The 20,826-nt window shown below is 41.9% G+C and overlaps 1 protein-coding gene across 1 annotated transcript in view; it reads right to left on the reverse strand.

The window, feature by feature from the left end:
* Nucleotides 1-20,826, reverse strand: part of CASQ2 (calsequestrin 2) — a 70,492-nt gene that overhangs the window by 35,737 nt on the left and 13,929 nt on the right. The window contains exons 2-4 of the mRNA XM_031652227.1: nt 9,774-9,858; nt 5,523-5,623; nt 2,980-3,091 (exon numbers count right to left, since the gene is read on the reverse strand). Coding sequence (XP_031508087.1) covers nt 2,980-3,091; nt 5,523-5,623; nt 9,774-9,858 — 298 coding nt within the window. The remainder of the gene's footprint in view (nt 1-2,979; nt 3,092-5,522; nt 5,624-9,773; nt 9,859-20,826) is intronic.

Here is a 20,826-nt window from a genome sequence, read left to right on the forward strand (position 1 = left end):
GGATATTAGTGTCACAGATTTTAGTAACTGGGTGTGGTTGATGGCACCAGTTAGAAACGCTGACCAGAAATGCTTGGAATAATATCATCGGTCTTACAAAGAAGAACCAAACCAAGTTGTTGGGGATGAAACATTCAGAGAAGTAGATAAACATGTCAAAATAGATTCTGAAAGCACTGCGCAAGATAAGTGTACACAATTAAATGTATAAACGTTGTAGTGTATAAATTCAATACACAGTTAAGTGTGTAAACTCTGAAGTCAGATTTTGAATGTCCAAGTTCATGTATTGATAGTGCAGCTACAATGACAAGGAGGTGTAAAGGCTTTACATCAAGTTCTTTCTGAAAATCTTGAGATTCAAATAATATTTCTTCAGAGAAAAAGGTCATCATATAAAGGTTTGCCTGTGAATCTGCATTCCACAAAAAGGTTGTTATTTTTAAAAAGGGACTCCAATAACATTCAAACCTGTACAACTCTTTCTCTTTATAGCTTTTGGTGAAGAAATGGGTTCAGGAGACCTCTCCCCACTCTTTCATCCTAAAGTGGGTTAACTGGGCAAGAATTTTACAAAGAGTCTATCAGCTAAAAAGTAGATTTTAAAATATGCTATGAATTATAGTTACTTTGAAAATATTTTGAGGAATCATTATTGGTTTCAAAAAAGGCTAGACCTTGCTAAACACCTGCCTAAATGTACTTAATTGAAAATTACAAGGACTATGTGAAATACGTAATGTACTAACAAAGTCTATAAATTTAAAAAAAAATTCAACCTTAAAAAGCGGTTAAAATGATTCACTAGCAATTTTATTAACTTTTAAGAATGATTATTAAGATCAGTAGAGCAATATCTGTGTATTCCTAAGGAAAAGCTTCATTATTATTTTGAAATATTGATGATATAAAAATTTAATTAGGATTTGTAATCCTTTCAAATTCATTCAAATTATTATAAGAAATATGAACATTACGTTTGTCAATGAAAAGAAAAGCAATAGCTGTCAGATTGAACTAAGTGCCCTTGAAGGACACTTTAGAGATGGAATTATCTGAATTATGTCCAATGGCAAAAAAAGAATGCTCATCAGTTAAAGAAAGAGCAGGGCCAGGCGCGGCGGCTCACGCCTGTAATCCCAGCACTTTGGGAGGCCAAGGCCGGTGGATCACCTGAGGTCAGGAGTTCGAGACCAGCCTGGCCAACATGGTGAAACCCCGTCTCTACTAAAAATACTAAAATTAGCCAGGCATGGTAGTGGGCACCTGCAATCCCAGCTACTCAGGAGGCTGAGGCAGGGGAATCACTTGAACCCGGGAGGCAGAGGTTGCAGTGAGCCAAGATCATGCCACTGCACTCCAGCCTGGGTGACAGAGCAAAACTAGGTCTCAAAAAAAAAAGCTATATTCTTGAGGCAAGCATAAGAGTCTCCTTTAAATTTCTTTTAAAAAATTGGAATTTTTTTTACAATGCAATATGTAATATATTTCATATTACTTTGTACGCTGTACTAGCCATGTGATAATGGGCAAGTTAATTGCATCTTTCTGTTCCATCCTTTCATCATCATTAACATGCAGATAATAATGATAACCACCTCACAGGCTTGTTGTGAGAATGAAATTAAGGCATCCATATAAGCTCCTAGCATAGGCCCTGGCATATGAAATGTGTTAATTAAATAGTGTTATTATGAGGATTCATCTGGGCGGAGGAAGACGCCAAGGGTACTGAAAGGTGTGCTCTTTATCCTAACCTTGATTTTGCTTCCCTCTTATCTGCCATCCTGAGCTACATGGATGAAGAGGATAGAGGAACATAAAGATGGAAACAAATTGAGACAGAGGAACTGAAAAGGAAGGGGCAGGAGAAGCACCCCAGAGTAGTCAGGACTGATATGGAAATGTACGAACTAAAATAAAATTGCCTAAAGAAGAACTGGGGCAAATCTCCCTGGTTAGCCACCTCCCTCTAGCACTTTCATTTTAAGCACAGTAAATGCAGGTTTTAATGAAGCAAATGAAAAGAGGGTTAAGTTGGGACACGGGAGACAGAAAATGAAAGCGCTGTTGATGAGGTGACTAAGGATGCTAGTGGGCAGACTGTTTAAAGAAATGGGTTTGCAAACAATTTCAGAATATTTTGGGGTTCCCAGGAATAGTCATAAGCAGCCCACATTTGCACTTTCTACTTGTATGAATGCTACCAGAGTTATGCTCACCCCCGCTAATGCTCTTCCTCTCTCCAAGGCTGAGATACCAGAAAAAAGCCTACCTCATTAGGGCCATACTGCCAAAGCAGTTTTTAAATATGTACAGTACTCAAGTGCTTACTCCTCCTGGTCCCTTCTCCCTGCTCTTCCTGACTCACCCCACCACCGTCTCATCGCTCTACGGGCTGTGGTGATGTTATCATAGGTCCTGTGTCCACCCAAAACCTGGTCACAAAGCTTTCAAAGGGTATATGCCCAAGGGTGTGTCTGCACTATGACAGGCAGCCTTGGTGGTCAGCTGTGGGCTTGGCCAGCGATTTTTCACATTCTGTAGCTGCTGCTAAGCCCATTCCTACCCCAATTTTCCACTCATGCTTTCCAATTGACTGCAAAGCTCTCCAGCTGGTGACCATAGGAGCTGCCAAGGCCAGGGAGACACCCATTGCTTGTCCCATTGTAGGGGAAAATCCGACTGGGAGGTGGGTAGGCAGGAAAAGTGGAGAAGGGTTTTTCTCTCTTTTGTGGAACACTCAGTCTGCTTTAAAACCAGAGGACCTGTCCCCACCTTAATATTCTTTCAGTTTTCCTGACTGTTTTGTACAATTTTTGCACATGTACTCCACTGTGTTAGGCTCAGGAAGGATTCCAACCTCCATTGTACCCGCAAAAGAGATGCTGAAGAGCCATTCTCTTTTGAGGTAAACTGACATAGCTTGTTTGGAATCTAGCTTTTAGACTCATAGGCTGGGGTTGGCAGACAACTTACATTCTGAGTCCTCGCTCTTGAAAAAGCCGATGAGTTTGATGTGGTCCTCAATGCGTTCAAAGGCTTGGACTTCCAGTTTGCTGCTGATGATCTCCACTGGGTCTTCAATTAGCTGAAATGCCACACACACACACACACACACACACACACACACATGTTCAAACAAGAGATTTCCTTCTTCACTGGGGAAACAGAGTGCGTTGGAGGGAAGTTGTAGCGGACTTTGTGGTTGGTGCCTCAAATATCTATTCCATTCTCCCCACAGTCCCACAGTGAGCATACCAGCAGTACCTTCTGAGAAACAGGCCTTAACTCCAAGAGTGAGATGATTGGTGGGGGCAACCTATTCCTTTTGCCAGTTTTAAAAAACATTTATTTTTAATTGTAGATTGACAAATTATAATTGTATGTGTTTATTGGATATAAAGTGTTGCGATGATCTATAAATACGTGAAATAATTAAATCAAGCTAATTAACTTATCCATCACCTCAAATACTCATCATTTTTTGTGGTGAGAACATTTGAAATTTACTCTTTTAGTGATTTTGAAATGTGTAATACATATTATTCACTACATTTACCATGCTGTACAATGTATGTCAAAGAAGAAAATCTTATTCTTCCTATCTAATTGAGGCTTTGCACCTTTTGACCATCATCTCTCCATTCCCACCACCCCTCACCCCCATCCAGCCTCTGGTAACTACTCTCTGCTTCTTTGAGTTCTTGTGTTCTAGATTCCACATATAATAAGTGAGAACATGTGGTATTAGTATTTCTGTGCCTAGCTTATTTCACTTAGCATAATGTTCTCCAATTCCATCTGTATAGCTGCAAATGATATTTCTTTCTTTTTTTTTTTTTTTAAAAAAAAGCTGAATAGTATTTCTTTGTGTTTATATACATCACATTTTCTTTTCTTTCTTTTTTTCTTTTTTTTTTGAGATGGAGTCTTGCTCTGTCACCCAGGCTGGAGTGCAGTGGTGCGATCTAGGCTCACTGCAAGCTCCGCCTTCCGGGTTCACGCCATTCTCCTGCCTCAGCCTCCCAAGTAGCTGGGACTACAGGTGCCTACCACCATGCCCGGCTAATGTTTTGCTGTTGTTTTTGTATTTTTAGTAGAGACGGGGTTTCACCGTGTTAGACAGGATGGTCTCAATTTCCTGACCTCATGATCCACCCGCCTTGGCCTCCCAAAGTGCTGGGATTACAGGCATGAGCCACTGCGCCTGGCCATGTACCACATTTTCTTTATCCATTCATCTGCTGATGGACATTAAGGTGAATTTCATAACTTCCCTTGCCAGTTATTGATTCAGGAATGGGCAAATAACTGGCCCAATTAGAACAGATTTGCTGAAGGCTTTGGGAAAAGTTCTTTACTCTTAAAAGGGCAATGGGAAGCCAAATTTGTTTTTCTATCATGAAATATGAATGAGGAAATGTGATGTATTGGTTCCTGCTGCTGGCCTTCTTATAGCTAACTTGAGAATAGTCAGCTTGAGGACACAGGCAACATACTGAAGACACACTTATCTGTGATTTACAGAGAAAAATGGAGGCAGTGTCTGGATTTGATCAAGTCTGAAGTCTCCCCTAACTGGAGCCTTCTACTTAGGTAAGTCAATCACATGGTTTATTGTTTGAAGCAGTTAGAGTCTTATTTCCAAAAGCCTCCTCCTAGCTGATAAAGCTGGGGCAGAACCATGCTGTCCCAGAGTTGTTCTATCACCCCCTCAACTTTTTTAGGGCTTGTGGGTGTGAGTCAATGAGATGGCCAAGCACGGTGGGTCATGAGATGGCACCTTTTTTGGTAAGAGTAGCTTCCAACCCACTTCTGACCTTCCCTCTGGTTTTTGACACTGTAGAGAAAGAATGATAGACCACTGGGTACTGGCTGGTAGATAAGGAATCGTCGGCATGGATGCTGAACACTAGGTTCTTTATCTGTGCAAGAATGTGTGTTCAAAGCATTGAACTTCACAGTGGTTACTGAAAGTGTGAGTTTATCTATGGATGAAATATTTTTAGAATGTTTGTTCCTCTGTTTGTCTGAGCATATGGATGTGAAGGTGTGCTATGTCCATGGCTGAAAATGAGTGTGATATTGGGGGTCTCTTTAGCTCTGCCACTTTTCTATGTTGCTCTGAGGGTAGCTAACTCTGGGTGACCTGGCTGATTGGTACTCCCATCCCTCCTCTCTCTTCAGGTGGCTGCTTAGCCCCCTCTCTCTCCACATTCCGCAGCTCCTCTTCAGCAGCAGTGGAGCAAAGCCAAGGAGATTTCAATAGATGTCTATGTATAACTGGTAAGAGAATTAGCATATTATTACTACATTGCTGCCGACAGTTTCTAGGGTGACTTAAAGATCAGCTTCCCGGTAGAGTGCAATATAGGTGCTCCTTAGTTTTTTTGTGAATCCTGAAAAACCTGTCACAGACGAGGCCAGGTTCTCCAGCTTGTCTGTTCTTTGGGGTTCTACCTCTCCCTATATTTGAACAGAGGCAGCTCCATGCAGTGTCACCGTGTATACATGCTTACATCCAAGAGGAACTCCACCAAGACATCAGCTGCAAACTCGCCATCAAACTCTATTGTGCGATCACCCTTAAGAACATACAGGCTTCCTTCTTCATCAAAACCTGTAAGAAACAAAGAGGCCCACAGAAAAGGTCATCCTGACATAGGAAGAGCCTTTGCATTGGCTGAGGTCTGGCTCAGGGTTTCTGGGTGACAGTGGGGTCAGGATTAATGGAACTAGCATTAACCCAAGAAGCAGTTGCCTTGAAATAACACTTTAGAAGAGTTCCTGAAGTGGACATTTAATTGGAAATAGTCAAGAACAATTCCAGCTGGATTTTGACTTAAGAGAAAAGTCTATTCTCCACCCCACCACTGCTTTAATTTTCCAAAGATACAAGATACAGCTGATCCTATGTCATTCTCCTCATCAAAGATGACCACTGCCCACCTGACTCCTTAGCCTTGCGTTAAAGTCCCTCCAAAATCTGGTTCCAAATCTATCCCTTTCATTCTCCCTTGGGTAGACCTGTACTCCTTTGAAAACTGCTCTCTTGTCCCTTGTGCAACTCCCTTTGCTTCCTGCCCACGTGCTTATATGTAAAGGTGAGTAAAGGAAAAGTCACTGAGCATTATTCTCTAGACTTATGTGTTCCTTGTTCCCCAAGCCTGGAATGACCTCCATCTTGGTTAGCTTCTTCAGGTCTCAGCTTAGGATTCATTCTTCTAAAGAAAGGTCACGTTAATCTCACTGAGATCATGCCATTATTGATCTTTCTTCAGCTCAATTTACAGGTCTTCACTATCACAGTGAGTTCTCTGAGGGTAGGATCATTGTCTTCTTGGTATCCCAGTGCCTTGTACAGAGCCTGTGCACATCAGCAACCCATTAATGTATGTGACCAGGATGGACAGCTTGCTTTCCTGTTCCAGTTGAATCCCACACATCTTCTTTATCCAGTTGGCCAGTAGATGTTGCAAGGACAGGCTCAGCATCTTCTTATTTTGCTGCCCTTTAGCACTCTTGGTCTGATGTTGTGTACCTTAACAAACACTTGTTGGAAAAATGCATTTTTCTCCTTAGGAATGTTAAATAGCCAAAACTGGCATTTAGTCCAATTGCATGCCATCCTTAATTCCTTAGACTGTTTTAAAACTCTATTAGCTGGAGAAACTTTTCTCCAAATGAACTCTTCTGCAGAACCTCCAGGGACAGGAAGGCTGGACTGCTACCTGCTGTGTCCCAAGGCATCCATGAGGTGTAAGGAGCCTTTGGCACATAGGTGGGAAATGGTGGAGGCACCATTTGTAAATCAAAAGGAGCAATGTGCCAGGTATTCTTTTTGTTTGTTTGTTCTTGGAGACAAAGTTTCCTTCTGTCACCCAGGCTGGAGTGCAGGGCCATGATCATGGCTCCTGCCTCAGCCTCCTGAATAGCTGAGACTACAGGCATGTGCTACTATGCAGGCTAATTTTTCATATATACACACACATACATATATACACACATATATATGTAAAATTATATATTCTATATATGAAAAATTATACATTATATAATATATAATGTATATTATATTATATATATTATTATACATAATAATACATAATATATTATATAATATATACATAATATATATAATAATACATAATATATTATATACATAATTACATGCTTGTTTTATATATATATATTACAAGCATGAGACACTGTGTCTGGCCCTGCCAGATTTTCTTGATATCAGTGATGGCCGATCTCAAAAGGTGCCCTAGGGAACATCAGCCAGTGTCCTGCTGTTGGATTCTATCTTGAGCAAAACCACAGTAGGAAGGCTACTGCAATTGTTCAGGCACAACTTGATAGAGGCCAAAATAAGGCAAATGGAAGAGGAATGAAGATGAAGGAGCAGGTTCACAAAATACCTCCACTGTCCTGTAAACGCCCAGAGATCAAATAACCAGAAAGAACCTGCCCCAACTCTTCCAAACTGAGCTTGTTTCAGTGTATCAAGCCCCATCATATTCTTTCCTAGTCTATTTTTATGTATACTTGCTCAGCTCGTCCATCCAAAATTTTTAGATCACTGGGACACTAGTTTTCTTCTCTCAATAAATTTGCTGGAAATTCTCCCAAATTCAGCTTCTCATTAAACCAATGGGAAGGCAGAAGAGGAATCAAGAGACTGCTGGGGAAGGAGGCAGAACTCATTAAACTGTTGTTGTTTGTTTGTTTGTTTGTTTTCAGACGGAGTCTTGCTCTGTCGTCCAGGCTGGAGTGTAGTGACGCGATCTCAGCTCACTGCAAGCTCTGCCTCCTGGGTTCACGCCATTCTCCTGCCTCAGCCCCCCGAGTAGCTGGAACTACAGGTGCCCGCCACCACGCCTAGCTAATTTTTTTGTATTTTTAGTAGGGATGGGGTTTCACTGTGTTACCCAGGATGGTCTCGATATCCTGACCTTGTGATTCGCCTGCCTCAGCCTCCCAAAGTGCTGGAATTATAGGTGTGAGCCACCGCACCCAGCCATTAAACTGTCTTTGACTCCAGGGAAAGAGTTTAACATATTTTGCTCCCATACTCAAGGGAGAAAAATATCCCTTAATATGTCTCCAGGGAAACAGATATCCCAGGCATTCTTTATTTTTATTTATTTATTTACTCATTCATTCATTTATTTTGAGACAGAATCTCACCTTGTTGCCCAGGCTGGAGTGCAGTGGTGCAATCATGCAGGTAGAAGTCACAGCAATCTTGACCTCCCTGGCTCAAGCCATCCTCTCATCCCAGCCCTCCCAAGTAGCTGGCACTACAGGCACATACCACCATGCCCAGCTAATTTTTAAATTTTTTATAGAGATGAGGTTTCACTATGTTGCCCAAGCTGTTCTCAAACTCCTCGGCTCAAACAATCCTCTGCCCTTGGCCTCCTCAAGTGCCCAGACATTCTTAATAACTCATCATAATTTTATAGTCATGAATTCTTCCTTGTGTCTAACCTAAATAGTTTCCGATAATTTAAATCATTTTTTTAAAAAAGATTGGTCTGCTTGAAAATAAAATAGAAAACAGTTGTCTGTAATTTTCCAGGATAATGGACTTTTATGTACCTGAAGGTATTTATTGAACCACCACTAATCTCTTTTTTTTCTGTATTTACCACTCCAAATCCAATTAACCTTTCTTCAAAGATCCTGTTTTATAACCCGCTATTTTTTTTAATAGCCATTCTTCATTGGTCATGGAGAAAAAGCCAAATGGGCAGTACATGTGTGTCGGTGTTTGAAAATCAGAGGAGCAGGCCAGGAGCTGTGGCTCACCCCTGTAATCCCAACATTTTGGGAGGCCAAGGAGGGCAGATCATTCAAGGTCAGGAGTTCAACACCAGCCTGGCCAATATGGTGAAACCCTGTCACTTCTAAAAATACAAAAAAATGAACTGAGCATGGTGGCATGTGACTGTAATCTCAGCTACTCAAGAGGCTGAGGCACAAGAATCGCTTGAATCCAGGAGGCAGAGGTTGCAGTGAGCCGAGATCATACCACTGCACTCCAACCTGGGTGACAGAGTGAGACCATGTCTAAAAAAAAAAAAAAAAAAGAAAAGAAAAAAAGGAAAGAAAAAGAAAACCAGAGGAGCTATCTATATTCTCTCTCTTTGGGATTACAGCATTGTGAATCTTAAAGTGCACTGTACTTAAGCCTGACATATCGACACTAGAGAGTACAACTTCCATTGTGCGGTCACTTAACTGTACCTCACCTATGTCCTCCCTCTCATCCTTGGTGATAATGCCCAGCTGGGGTTTAGCCTTAAATTTAAAAAGCACTGTTACCCTGGCATTATTACTATTAATGCTATCTTTTGTTGGCTGCTTCAGCTGCAAGGCAACGAAATAATATGTGATGAAAGAAGAGAATTTTTAACTCTCTCAGAGAGATCACCACAGTGGTGAGCTAAGAGAAGCTGGCCTTTTAGCTTGCTTTAGAATCTAAAAATAAAAACTTAACTCTTTAGCATTAGTTTCTCCAGGAAGAAACCCTCCTCATTGTACTGATACAACAATCTCTTACATGATTAATATGAAATTATTCAATTCAGGCCTATATTTACTTTTATGAAACGCTTCTCCAACCAAAGATGAAGGTATGCAGGATCATTTTATATATTTTAAAAGAGAATCTGCTTATGCAAGAATAATTGCAACTGGACTTTTCCTTTTGCGAGACACATTCCTTTCTTTCCCTCATACAGTATCTCAAAAATCACACTTACCCAGTTTCTTGGCAAGCTTGGCTTCTTTCTTGGCATCCACCATCACAAAGCCTATAGCTTTGTGTTCAAGGACCTGGGCCACAAGCTGAAGAAACAAATGGAAAGATGAGCGTGCTAAGGGCAGAAAGATGGTACAAAATGTTACAGAATTACTATCCTCATGTATCAACAGAAGGGTTTTCCTCTATACTTTCTGTTACTATGTGACCAAGTCGAGCAGCAGCAGAGGAAATGTACTGTTGTCCCTTCAGGAGAAGGATGATTCAGAAGAATGCTGAGAACCAAGGAGGGAAAATCTGAGGAGCAGACCTAAGAGAGAAAATTTGGAAGACTATATCCACTGTCACATACCAGTTTCTGCCCTCAGAGTAGATAAAACCTGGATCAAGAGAAAGAAGAATCAGGAAGGAAGCATGGGTGCCTGACAAGGGACCCTGAGCCTTTCTCTAGCTGCCAAATGTACCTGGGGTAGAGTGGGAACACAAGAGGACCTAAGAAAAAAGGAGGCCTATGTCCTCAATATCCAAGCATTGCCCTCAATTCCCTCACTCCTGGGCTTGTGAAGTAGGAATGCCCATTGGGTGAATAGACCTGAGATGTCCTCTCAAGGTTCCCTGAAGCACACTAAGACTTGTAGAGTATCAGGGGTCAGGGGTTTGGCTTCAAAGGCCAGGAGGATGCAGCAGTGTCCTAGATGGACAGGTAGCTGAAAACTTCTCTGGGTAGACACCAGCATAGATGATGACACCAAGCACAAGATTGGCATTATGTTAAGCTTCCTGAAACGCAGAGCGAGCAAGTAGGGAATACTTGCTTACTTCAGGACTGAGACCTAATTCTTGCCATCTGTTTGAATAGGGACTTGAAACAGCAACAGAATGGAGATGCTACCAGACAGATCATGAAATACTCATACTACATTTTTAGTTAAACTTGAAAAAAAAGATAATTGTAGATTAACATGCAGTAGTTGTGAGAAATAATACAGATATCTTGTACATTTTATCCAGTTTCCCTCAACAGTAACATCTTGCAAAACGGAGGTACGATGTCACAAATTGGGTACTGACATTGATACAGTTAAGATACAGAACATTTCCATCACCACAAGGATCCCTCTGTTGCCCTTCACGGTCACACCCACTGCTTCGTGTCCCCATCCCCAACCACTAATTTGTTCTCCATTCCTATAATTCTGTCATTTCGAGAATGTTGTGTAAATGGAATTATATAGTATGTAACCTTTTGAGACTGACTTTTTTCACTCAGCATAATTATGTAGAGATTTGTCTAGGTTGTTGCATGTATCAATACGCTGTTTTTTTTTTTTATTGCTGAGTGCAATGTATGGTATGAATGTACCACAGTTTGTTCAATTGTTCACTCGTTAAAGGATATGTGTGTCGTTCTCAGTTATTGGCTAGTATGAAGAGAGCTGCTATAAACTTTTGTGTATAGGTTTTTGAGTTAAATATTAGTCTTAATTTCTCTGAGATAAATGTCTAATAGTACAATTACTGGGTTGTGTGGTAGTTACATGTTTAGTTTTTAAATGAAGCTGCCAAACTATTTTTCAGAATCCAGTTTTTCCACGTCTTTGTCAGGACTTGGTAGCATAACCATTTTTCGTTTTAGTCATTCTGACAGGTATGCAGTGCTATCTCATTGTGGTTTTAATTTGTATTTTCCTAATGGCTAATAATGTTGAGCATTTTAAAATGTGCTTATTTGTTGTATGTATGTTCTCTTCTATGAAATGCCTGTTCACATCTTTTGCTCATTTTTCAACTGGATTGCTTTTTGGTTGTTGAATTTTGAGAGTTTTTTTAATATCAGTCCTTTTTCAGATATATGGTTTACAAGTATTTTTTTTACTCTGTATGTGTGTCATTTCATCTTCTTTTTCTATTTGACAAATAATAATTGTACATATCCATAGTGTACACAGTGATGTTTTTTATTCATATAATGTATAGTGAGCAGGGTAATTAGCATGCCTATCATTTCAAATATTTATCACTTTCTTGTGTTGAGAATATTCAATATCCTAATCATTTCATCTCCTTAATAGGATCTTTCACAGAACAAAAATTTTCAATTTTGATGAAGTCCAGTTGATCACTTTTTTCATTCAAGGATTGTGCTTTTGATGTTAAGTCCAAGAACTCTTTGTCTAGCCTCAGATCCTGAATTCTCCTATTTTTTTCTAAAAGTTTTATGGCTCTTCATTTTACATTTAAGTTCATGATTCACTTTGAGTCAAATTTAAAATAGGTTGAGGTTCCTTTTTCTTTTTTTGCCAATAGATGTCCAGCTGTTCTGACACTTTTTGGTGAAAGGGCTGTCTTTCATCCCTTCAATTGCTTTTGTTCCTTTGTCAAAAATCGGTTGACATATTCATGTGGGTCTATTTGTGGTTTCTCGATTCTGTTCCATTGCTGTATATGTCTGTTCCTCTGCCAACACCACATAGTCTTGATTGCAGTAGCTAGGATCAAGTATACCTGAAAGCAGGTAGACTACCTCTTTTCACTTTATTCTTTTTTTTTCTAAATTGCTTTAACTATACTAGTCCTTCAGCATTTTTGTATAAACTTCAGAATAATCTTGTTTATACATACAAAAAAATCTTACTAGAATTTTGGTAGGAATTGCATTAAATCAATTTAATCAACTTGTGTATCAACTTGGGAAGAGTGACATATTTACTATGTTGAGTCTTCCAATTCATGAATATGGTATGTCTCTCCATTTATTTGATCTTCTTTGGTTTCTTTCATCAACATTGCATAGTTTTCAGCCTACAAGTCTTGCACAAGTTTTGTTAGATTTATATCTAATCAGTTAAATTATTTCAGCTACTGTAAATGGTATTGTATTTTTAATTTTCATGTCCATGTGTTTATTGCTAGTTTATAGATATACAATTAATTTGTTGATGTTAATGCTAAATTCACTTATTAGTTCTAAGAGGTTTTTGTTTTGTAGATTCCTTGGGATTTTTCTAGGTAGACAATTTTGTCACCTGCAAATAACTTCTTCCTTTTTAATCTGCATGCCATTTTATTTGTGTTTCCTTACTGCACTGGTGAGAACTTCTAGCACTATCTTGAACAGGAGTGATAAGAACATCTTGTTTTCTTAAATTTTTTGTTTGTTTCCCAGTCTTAGAGTTTCGTTCATTTTTCCTTTCACTTCTATCAGTTTTTGCTTTGCGTATTTTGCAGTTCTATTTTTTGGTCCGGAAACCTTTAGGATTTATTGTCTTCTTGATGGTTTGACCCTGGGTCTGTTTGGCTCTACAACTCATACTATGAATCCCTCTACTTTCTTTTCTATGTTTGTTTCTTTCGTATCGTCTTCATTTTTATGTCTTCCTTTCATTGTTCCCAGTATCTGTGTCTTCTCCTTCAGAGCTCCTCTTCTGAACATCTTGAGGTTTTTCTTTGCATATTCATTCTTCCCTCCCAGACTTTTTCACCTGTTCCCAGCCTCTTTCTTTCTCTCTGGTTTCTAACCATTTCCATTCCTTGAAGAGCAAGGATTGTGAGCAGAAGCACCAAGAGCAGCTCCAAGGAGTACCTCTGGTGGTTGGGGCCTGGGAGGTGGGTGTAGAATGGCAGGTAGCAAATGAGCCAACACCCACCCCCACCTCTCATTCAGTTTTCTCTTATTTATTTTATTTTGGCTGGAACTAGGCAAAACTTAGGATGAAAGGCATCATCAGTGTTTATGCATGACTCATCTCGAGATTTTTCTGCAGTGCCTAAACAGACCAAACTTTCTGCAAGTCACTTGGCTTCACTCTATTGCATTTAATCTATTAGACAAGGTCATTTTTTAATGACTTTTCTGGTTTCCAACATAAGCCCCCTGTGTTCTATTTAGTGCTGTCAAAATCTTAAGTTAAATGTTCCCTTGTATATCATTCAGAGTCAGTAAGGATGGGATCTCATGGCTTTGTGGTATAGTAAGTTTTCTTACTCCTAGTACGTGAGCCTCTGACAGTGGTTTGTAAACTTCAGTGTGCATAAGAATCACTCAGGCACTAAAGTGGGGCTTCCTGGGCCTCAGCACAAGAGCGTAGAAAATAGACCTGGGTGGGGCTCAGGAATCTACATTTTTATAAACCACACTACCACACCCCATTATTCTAACACAGCAGATCTCAAACCACACACTGGAAAACACTGCTATAAATGGTTGTCAGCACACCCAAAGTGACATGACACAGTGCTCTTCTAACTGCTTGGCTCTTTAAGCCCCTCTACCTTTGGCATAGGAGAGAAGTATTCATAATAGTAAGAATAACCAATGACACAAAATAAGAAATTAACTCTGAGAATTAAACAGAGAATTTAACTCTGATCTCTCCTAGGTATGCACTACCATGTTTTATCTGGTTTTAGGCAGGTCCAAATGTGTGCTTCTCATAGGCATGTAAAGCATGGCCTTCTGGTTATCTTATGGATATTTATATGTGATTTTTGAAGATTTATGAGTGGGAGGTGCTATCTCAAATGAACTCTAATCTTTTTTCCTGATTCCCTGGTTAACTAAACACAGCCAATCACTGTCCTGTGCTATAGATGGAGAGACAGAGCAGGCAACAACACATGGGCCAGGATCCCATGCCTAGCTGAGACTTTCCCACCTCCTCTTCGGCACCCTTAGTCAAAATCCCTCCAGAACTCCCATCACTCTTGCCTCCCATGCTGATAAGACCCAAAGTCTGCCTACTTGAGTTCTGTCATCACTGCTGTCAGTCCTAGCAAGTCTTCTTCATGGGAGCCAAGGGTGCCGGGGCTGGCAGCACTTGAGAGAGCAATGAGACTGGGAAGGGGAGAATGGCTGAGGTAAAACTCTGGGACCTTCTAGGTGACTCCTGACATGGCAGCCAGGAGCCTCTGCTGGGCCAGTGGGGCAGGCAGGAGTCTGTCTACCTCTCACATTTGGGTTGGCCTTGCCTCTACCTTTGCTTTGGCCCTAAATCTCCAGCTCACATGTTCCCTTCTCTCCTGCAGCCTAGTCTCTGCATTCTCAGGTCACTGCCAGCCCTGGCCACCCTTTGCTGCAGAGCCCAGCTCCAGTTCATCTTTCACTCCATTCTCCTCTCTGGAACTCCAAAAGCCCCTCACAAGGGCATAGTACTCTGGCACTTATTGTGTAATCATTAGAGTTGTGTATAGTCCCTATATTGTGACTCTTTCCTCCATAAGAAGAAGGACCCTGTTTTGTGCTTCTTTTGTATCTTGCAGTTTCTTGGACACACTCAACATACTTGTGGATGAATGGGTGGATTGGTTCAAGTACTTCACAAGTTCAAGGGCCTTGTAAGCCAAGGAGTTAGAGGCAATTGTCATCAAATACAGTGACAAAGAGTTACATACATGAGGAAAAAAAAGCAGAGTCAATATATCTCCTAAATTCCCAGATAACTAGTACACGCTTTTCAGATAGGTTTGCAATTTTCTCCTGTTGATGTACAACGGTTTCTCTGCTGGTTTTGTTTGTTTGGTTAGTTACCTCTCAGATAGTCCATCCTAGCGAATGGGGTTGTCTCTTATCGGTTGGTTATATTCAGCCTCTGGGCATTGGTCAGTGCTCATGCTTTCTAGAAACATTAGGATTTGCTTTAACCATTGCTGATTCTTTTGATTACAAAAAACGTTCTTTAAAAGTTCTTTTAAGGTCCTTAAGGTTTTGTTTTGTTTTGGGACCTCGTCTCACTCCTTTGCCCAGGCTGCAGTGCAGTGGCACAATCATGGCTCACTGAAGCCTTAACTTCCCAGGTTCAAGCAATCCTCCCACCTCAGCCCCCTGAGTAGCTGGGAATACAGGCCTGCACCACCACGCTTGGCTAATTTTCTAAGTTTTATCAAGACAAGGTCTTGCTTTGTTGCCAGGCTAGTCTTGAGCTCCTGGGCTCAAGTGATCCTCCCACTTTGGCCTCCCAAATTGTTGGGATTACAGGCATGAGCCACTGCACACAGCCTAAAAAGTTCTATGTAAATAATATGCATAATTCAATAGGAAAGAAGAGGATATTTATAATATAGCTTTACTCTTGTTAAAAGATTGTATCCTGTAGGTATTTATTGCACCACTGTTACCCCTGTAATGACAGGGTGGATCCAAGTAGATCTCATCTTCGAATGAATAAATGACTCATGGATACTATGGCCCAGTTGTTAAGTGCACAGGGCTTGGAATCAGAGACCTGGATTTTTGACTTGTCCACAAGCCTGTGCTGTGACTGCAGTGTAAAAAGTGGACAATACCAATATCTATTCGATGGGACTGTTTTGATGATTTAACTGAAATAATGCATGTAAAGTGCTTGGCACAGTTCTTGGCATGCAGTAAGTGCTTAGTAAACATTAGATTTTCTTCTTAATATTATGACAGCTGGCTAGGGTTCTGGATCTTGTTCCAATTCAGAAATACCATAGTGTAAAGTATTACAATGGAAAGAGAACAATTATTAATTGAGAACCTACTGTGTTAACAAAAATGAGTAAGACACATGTCAGCTCCAAGGACCTTGTGATTTAATGAGTGAGGAAATTCATTAAAAAAAATAGCTCTAGGGCTGGGCGCGGTGGCTCATGCCTGTAATCCCAGCACTTTGGGAGACCAAGGTGGGCGGATCACAAGGTCAGGAGATCAAGACCATCCTGGCTAACACGGTGAAATCCCATCTCTACTAAGAAAAATACAAAAAAAATGGCGGGCCGTGGTGGCCCGTGCTTGTAGTCCCAGCCATTTGGGAGGCTGAGGCAGAAGAATGGCATGAACCTGGGAGGCGGAGCTTGCAGTGAGCCGAGATCACACCACTGCACTCCAGTCTGAGAGACAGAGCGAGATTCTGTCTTAAAAAAAAAAAGCTCTAGGTGCTACAGGAGTAGGACAAAAAAATAAGAGCTATGGAGATTTAGAGAGTTTGCGAGCTGGGAGGTCAAATCCTGCAGAGCCTAGTGGGTTGTGATGAATACTGTGTATTAAATTTCCATGCACTCAGGATGAACCTAAATCCCTAACATGGCCAAGAATATCCTGCACTCTTTGTCCCACCTGTCTCCAGCCTCATCTGGGGTCACTCTGTTTCTTACTTAATACAATTGTCTTCAGCTCCTCAAAACATCAAGCTTGTTCAGGTCTTTGCACAGGATCACCTCCTTCAGCTGTGCTCTCAAGCCCTAGGCCAGTTGAAGCTTCAGCTGCTTGCAGGGATGTGGATGCCTTGTTCTAATTCACACAAAGGCACCAACATGTGCTCTGCTTCTACACACACCCTTCACTCCAAATAGAATTCCTTTTCCCTGTCTGTTTGCTGGTTTCTACTTTCCTTGAAGTCTACATTTAAAAGTCAGTTCCTCAAAGGCATTCCCTGACTCCCAATCTCAATTTTTCCCTTTTTACCCTTGATCATAGCACCCTGTGCTTTTCCTTTGCAACCATTTCGCAGTTGCAAGTGCACATTAATTTATATGATTCTTTGTCTAGCAATTGTCCATGCTGTAGCGTATAAGCTCTATGTCCATGTCTGTTTTTCTCCCATGCCATCTCTAGCACCTAGCATAATACCTGAACAGAATAGATTTCAAAACCAAAAAACAAAACCAGTAGTTTCTTCAGTAAATGAATGAATGAAGAGGGAGGCTGCTTAGAAAAGGGGATGCCAGCTAGACCTTGGAGGAGGAGTGTGTGGATAGGTGGAGGGGGGCTGCAAGGGCATCCCAGGAGGAAGAAGTGGTATAAGCAAAGGTTTGCAGGTGGGAATATGCAGGATTGTGCAGGAGAACAGGCTGACCTACTTGAGCAGTGGGCTTATTCGGGGCGATGAAAGACGTCCTGTGTTAAAATCACACTAGAAAAAAAAGTGTGAAGGATTTAACTACTAGGACTGGAAGCTCTGATTTGGGATTGTCTGAGTAGGAGAGTGATATGACTAAGTTGTGTTTGGCAAGAGTGGATCTGAGTGTGTAGAGCAGACAGAAAGGAGAATGGAAAGGAAAGGCCACAGTTGGGAGGCTGATGTCCTAGTCTGCATGGGAGATGTCTCTGATCTCAGACCAAGACAGTGTCAGTGGGAAACAAAGTGACTTGAGCCGGTGATGCTACAAGTTGAGAATCAGTCAGACCTGGTAAGTCTTCCTTTGGCTTTGGAGAGAGAAAGGAGAGAGATCAAAGAAGAGGGAGGAGGCATGATGGTTCGAGGGTCTCCCATGTGGAAACGAAGTGGAGGACACAGAGTGATGGCAGGAGGGCATGACAGAACTGGGGAAGCTTCTCAGCATGGATTCAGACCCAGAGAGTTCACGGTCACGGCAGTCCATCCCAGACCCGGAGGTGCTGATCTAGGGCTCAGGGGAGAGGTCCTGTATGAGAAATGAAGGCTTGAGGACAGGTGCCATCTTTGGGAGATGAGTGTGAGAGAAAGCCACAGGGTCAAGTGCTGGCTGTCTCAGAAGGAAGAGCAAGACACCTACCCTGGAGGCAGAGTGGAGCCATGGGAGAAATGTGGGGAGAGAAAGGATCCTGGTGTCATGACTCCAGAGTCACAAAGGAGCGGGTGGTCATATCAAATGTTGCAGGGAGTCAAGGAGGGGTAGGACCCCCATGAGGCCTCTCATCTCAGGACTGGTAAGTCACGGGTGACCTTTTAGAGAAGAGCTGGGACAGAAGCCAAAGCACTGGGAGTTAAACCACGGGGTGGGTGACAAGGACATGTTACAGCAGGTGTGGTTCGCTTAATTAAGGAGTCACACAGAAGCGAGAGGGACACCCTGTGCTGCGTGACTGCCCCTGGGGCTCCCAGGGCAGCACATCCAATACCTCCAAAAAGACCCCACCCAATGCAGTCTCTTCATAGGACTTACCAGCTCGAATCCAGGGAAAGACAGGAAGAAAGTCACATTTGTACCATTTCCCAAGAACTGTCTTTGTAGAGGAGAAAGACTAATTTACTACACAGTCAGAGGGAGGGTGGGGAGGTGGCGGGTCATAAAGAAAAAGGAGGTGGTTACTTGTTGAAGGGAGGTAGGTGGAGATTACTTTCTGCAGGGCCAAGAATCTGAAAAAGAAGTTGAGCCTCGGGGAAAATGTCACAGATCTCTGCTCCAAGTGAATGTCCCTCAGGCCAGTCATTAAAAACGCCCTGGCTGTAACCCTGCTCTCTTCATGTAAGCCAAGAGCCACACGGCTGTTCGTACCCACTGTCCCTCATGCCATCTGGCAACATGTCAAGCAATTCAACAACTGTGTGTCCTCCCCTGAAACCAGAGAGCTGACGTTTCTCTCCGGTAATCTCCTGTCACTTTCTGCCGCCCTCAAAGTAGGCCTGAGCTATGTATAGCTGGGCAGCTGGCATGTGATGGTGTTCACGAAGGAGGCTGGCTCAATGAAAGGACAGCTATTCTGTGGGATTCAAGCGAGTATCGGGGGCCTCTTTAGGGCTGGGATAGGTGGCCTCTGAAAGAGCCTTCGGGGAGAGGGAGGCTATTGATTGTTTTTATTGGCATTTTGGACTATCACGTTGGTCAATGCCAAGGAAAAGACCAAGGGAAGATGCTATGTATTTTTTCCACCCCACAATTCTGAGAGGCTATATAACAACAACAACATAAAAAAAAAATAGCACTTACTGGGTGTTTACTATATGCCAGCTATTGCTCTACCTGCCTTACAAGAATTATCTTATTGAATCTCTACAAAACCCTCATGAGGTAGAGGCTTGCAGATGAGAAAACAGAGGCACAGAGTGGTTAACCAACTTGCCTGGGGACACGCAGCGCTTAAGCGACCCAGCTAGGATTTCAACCCTGACACTCTGTCTCCAGAGCCCAAACTTTCATCAATCACATTTTGTTCCTATACCTGGGCCTCCAAGGGACCTGGGCCCAAATCCTGGCTTTGCAACTTACCAGCTGTGAGACTCTGGACATGTCACAACTTAACTGACCTTCAATTTCCTTATCTAAAAAATGAGATCCAATCTCACAGGAGTAACATGTATACAAGGACATAGTGAAAGTTCCCTACCAATTAATTACAGGGCAAACCCCACTACACTAAGTCAGTGGTTTTAGAACCTGGGTGTACATCAGCATTCCCTGGAGGGGCAGCCAGTAAAAAGAGATTGCTGGGCCCACCCCAGAGTTTCTGATTCAGCAGGTCTGGGAGGGGACACAAGAATTTGCATTTCTGCCCGGGTCCCAGGGGCTGCTGAGGCTGCCGGTCTTGGGCCCACACATTGAGAGCCGTGGCCCTACCAGTCTCTAACACAAAATCACAGCCTTTTATTGTGGAGCATTTTGCCATGTCCAAACTGACAGACTGAGGGAGACTGTCCCTGAAGGCCAGGTTTGTTTTGTTTTATCTAAAAACATTATTGCAATGGAATTTTTAAAGAGTGAATTTGTCTGACGTGGGGCAAGGCCATGCCCTTTTCCAATTTTTCTCAACAGAATTCTGTGCCCCAGTGCCCGTGAAAATGCAGTCTGGAAGCCTAGGCCCTGACCTCCTCTGGTAGCCCCTCCCTCCAACTCTCCTTGGAAAAAAGTTCCACATGATACTCAGTGCTTTCTGGGGCCAGAGAGATCATCCCCTTTTAAACTATCCTTCAGTGAAGGTTGATACACCTCATTTTAAAAAGCGGATGGGGTGCTTCCTCTCATGGAGAGGCCTCATAAATGTAAACTAATGATTGAATGAAGAGATCTTTGACTTATTGCTTCCACAGCACACATTGAAAAACAGAAGAGGAACCTGTTCCTGCTTGGCTGAACTTTCTGAAATGTCTGACTAGTGTTTATTTTGATAGCATCTGCTAATGACAGCAAATGCCATGGAAAACTAACTTGTGTTTTCCCAAGAATGGCAGTTTTCAATGTGCTTTCACATACACAACGATTTCAGGAACAGCACATTACTAAGCACCAAGCATGTGCCCATCACTTTACACATATTACCTGTTTTGTCTTCTTAAAACCCCTACGAGGAGGGTACTGTGGCTTAGATTTTTCTTGTTTTGTTTTTTGTTTTGAGATGG

This window comes from Papio anubis, chromosome 1, assembly GCF_008728515.1.
Source record: "Papio anubis isolate 15944 chromosome 1, Panubis1.0, whole genome shotgun sequence".
Classification (NCBI taxonomy): Eukaryota; Metazoa; Chordata; class Mammalia; order Primates; family Cercopithecidae; genus Papio; species Papio anubis.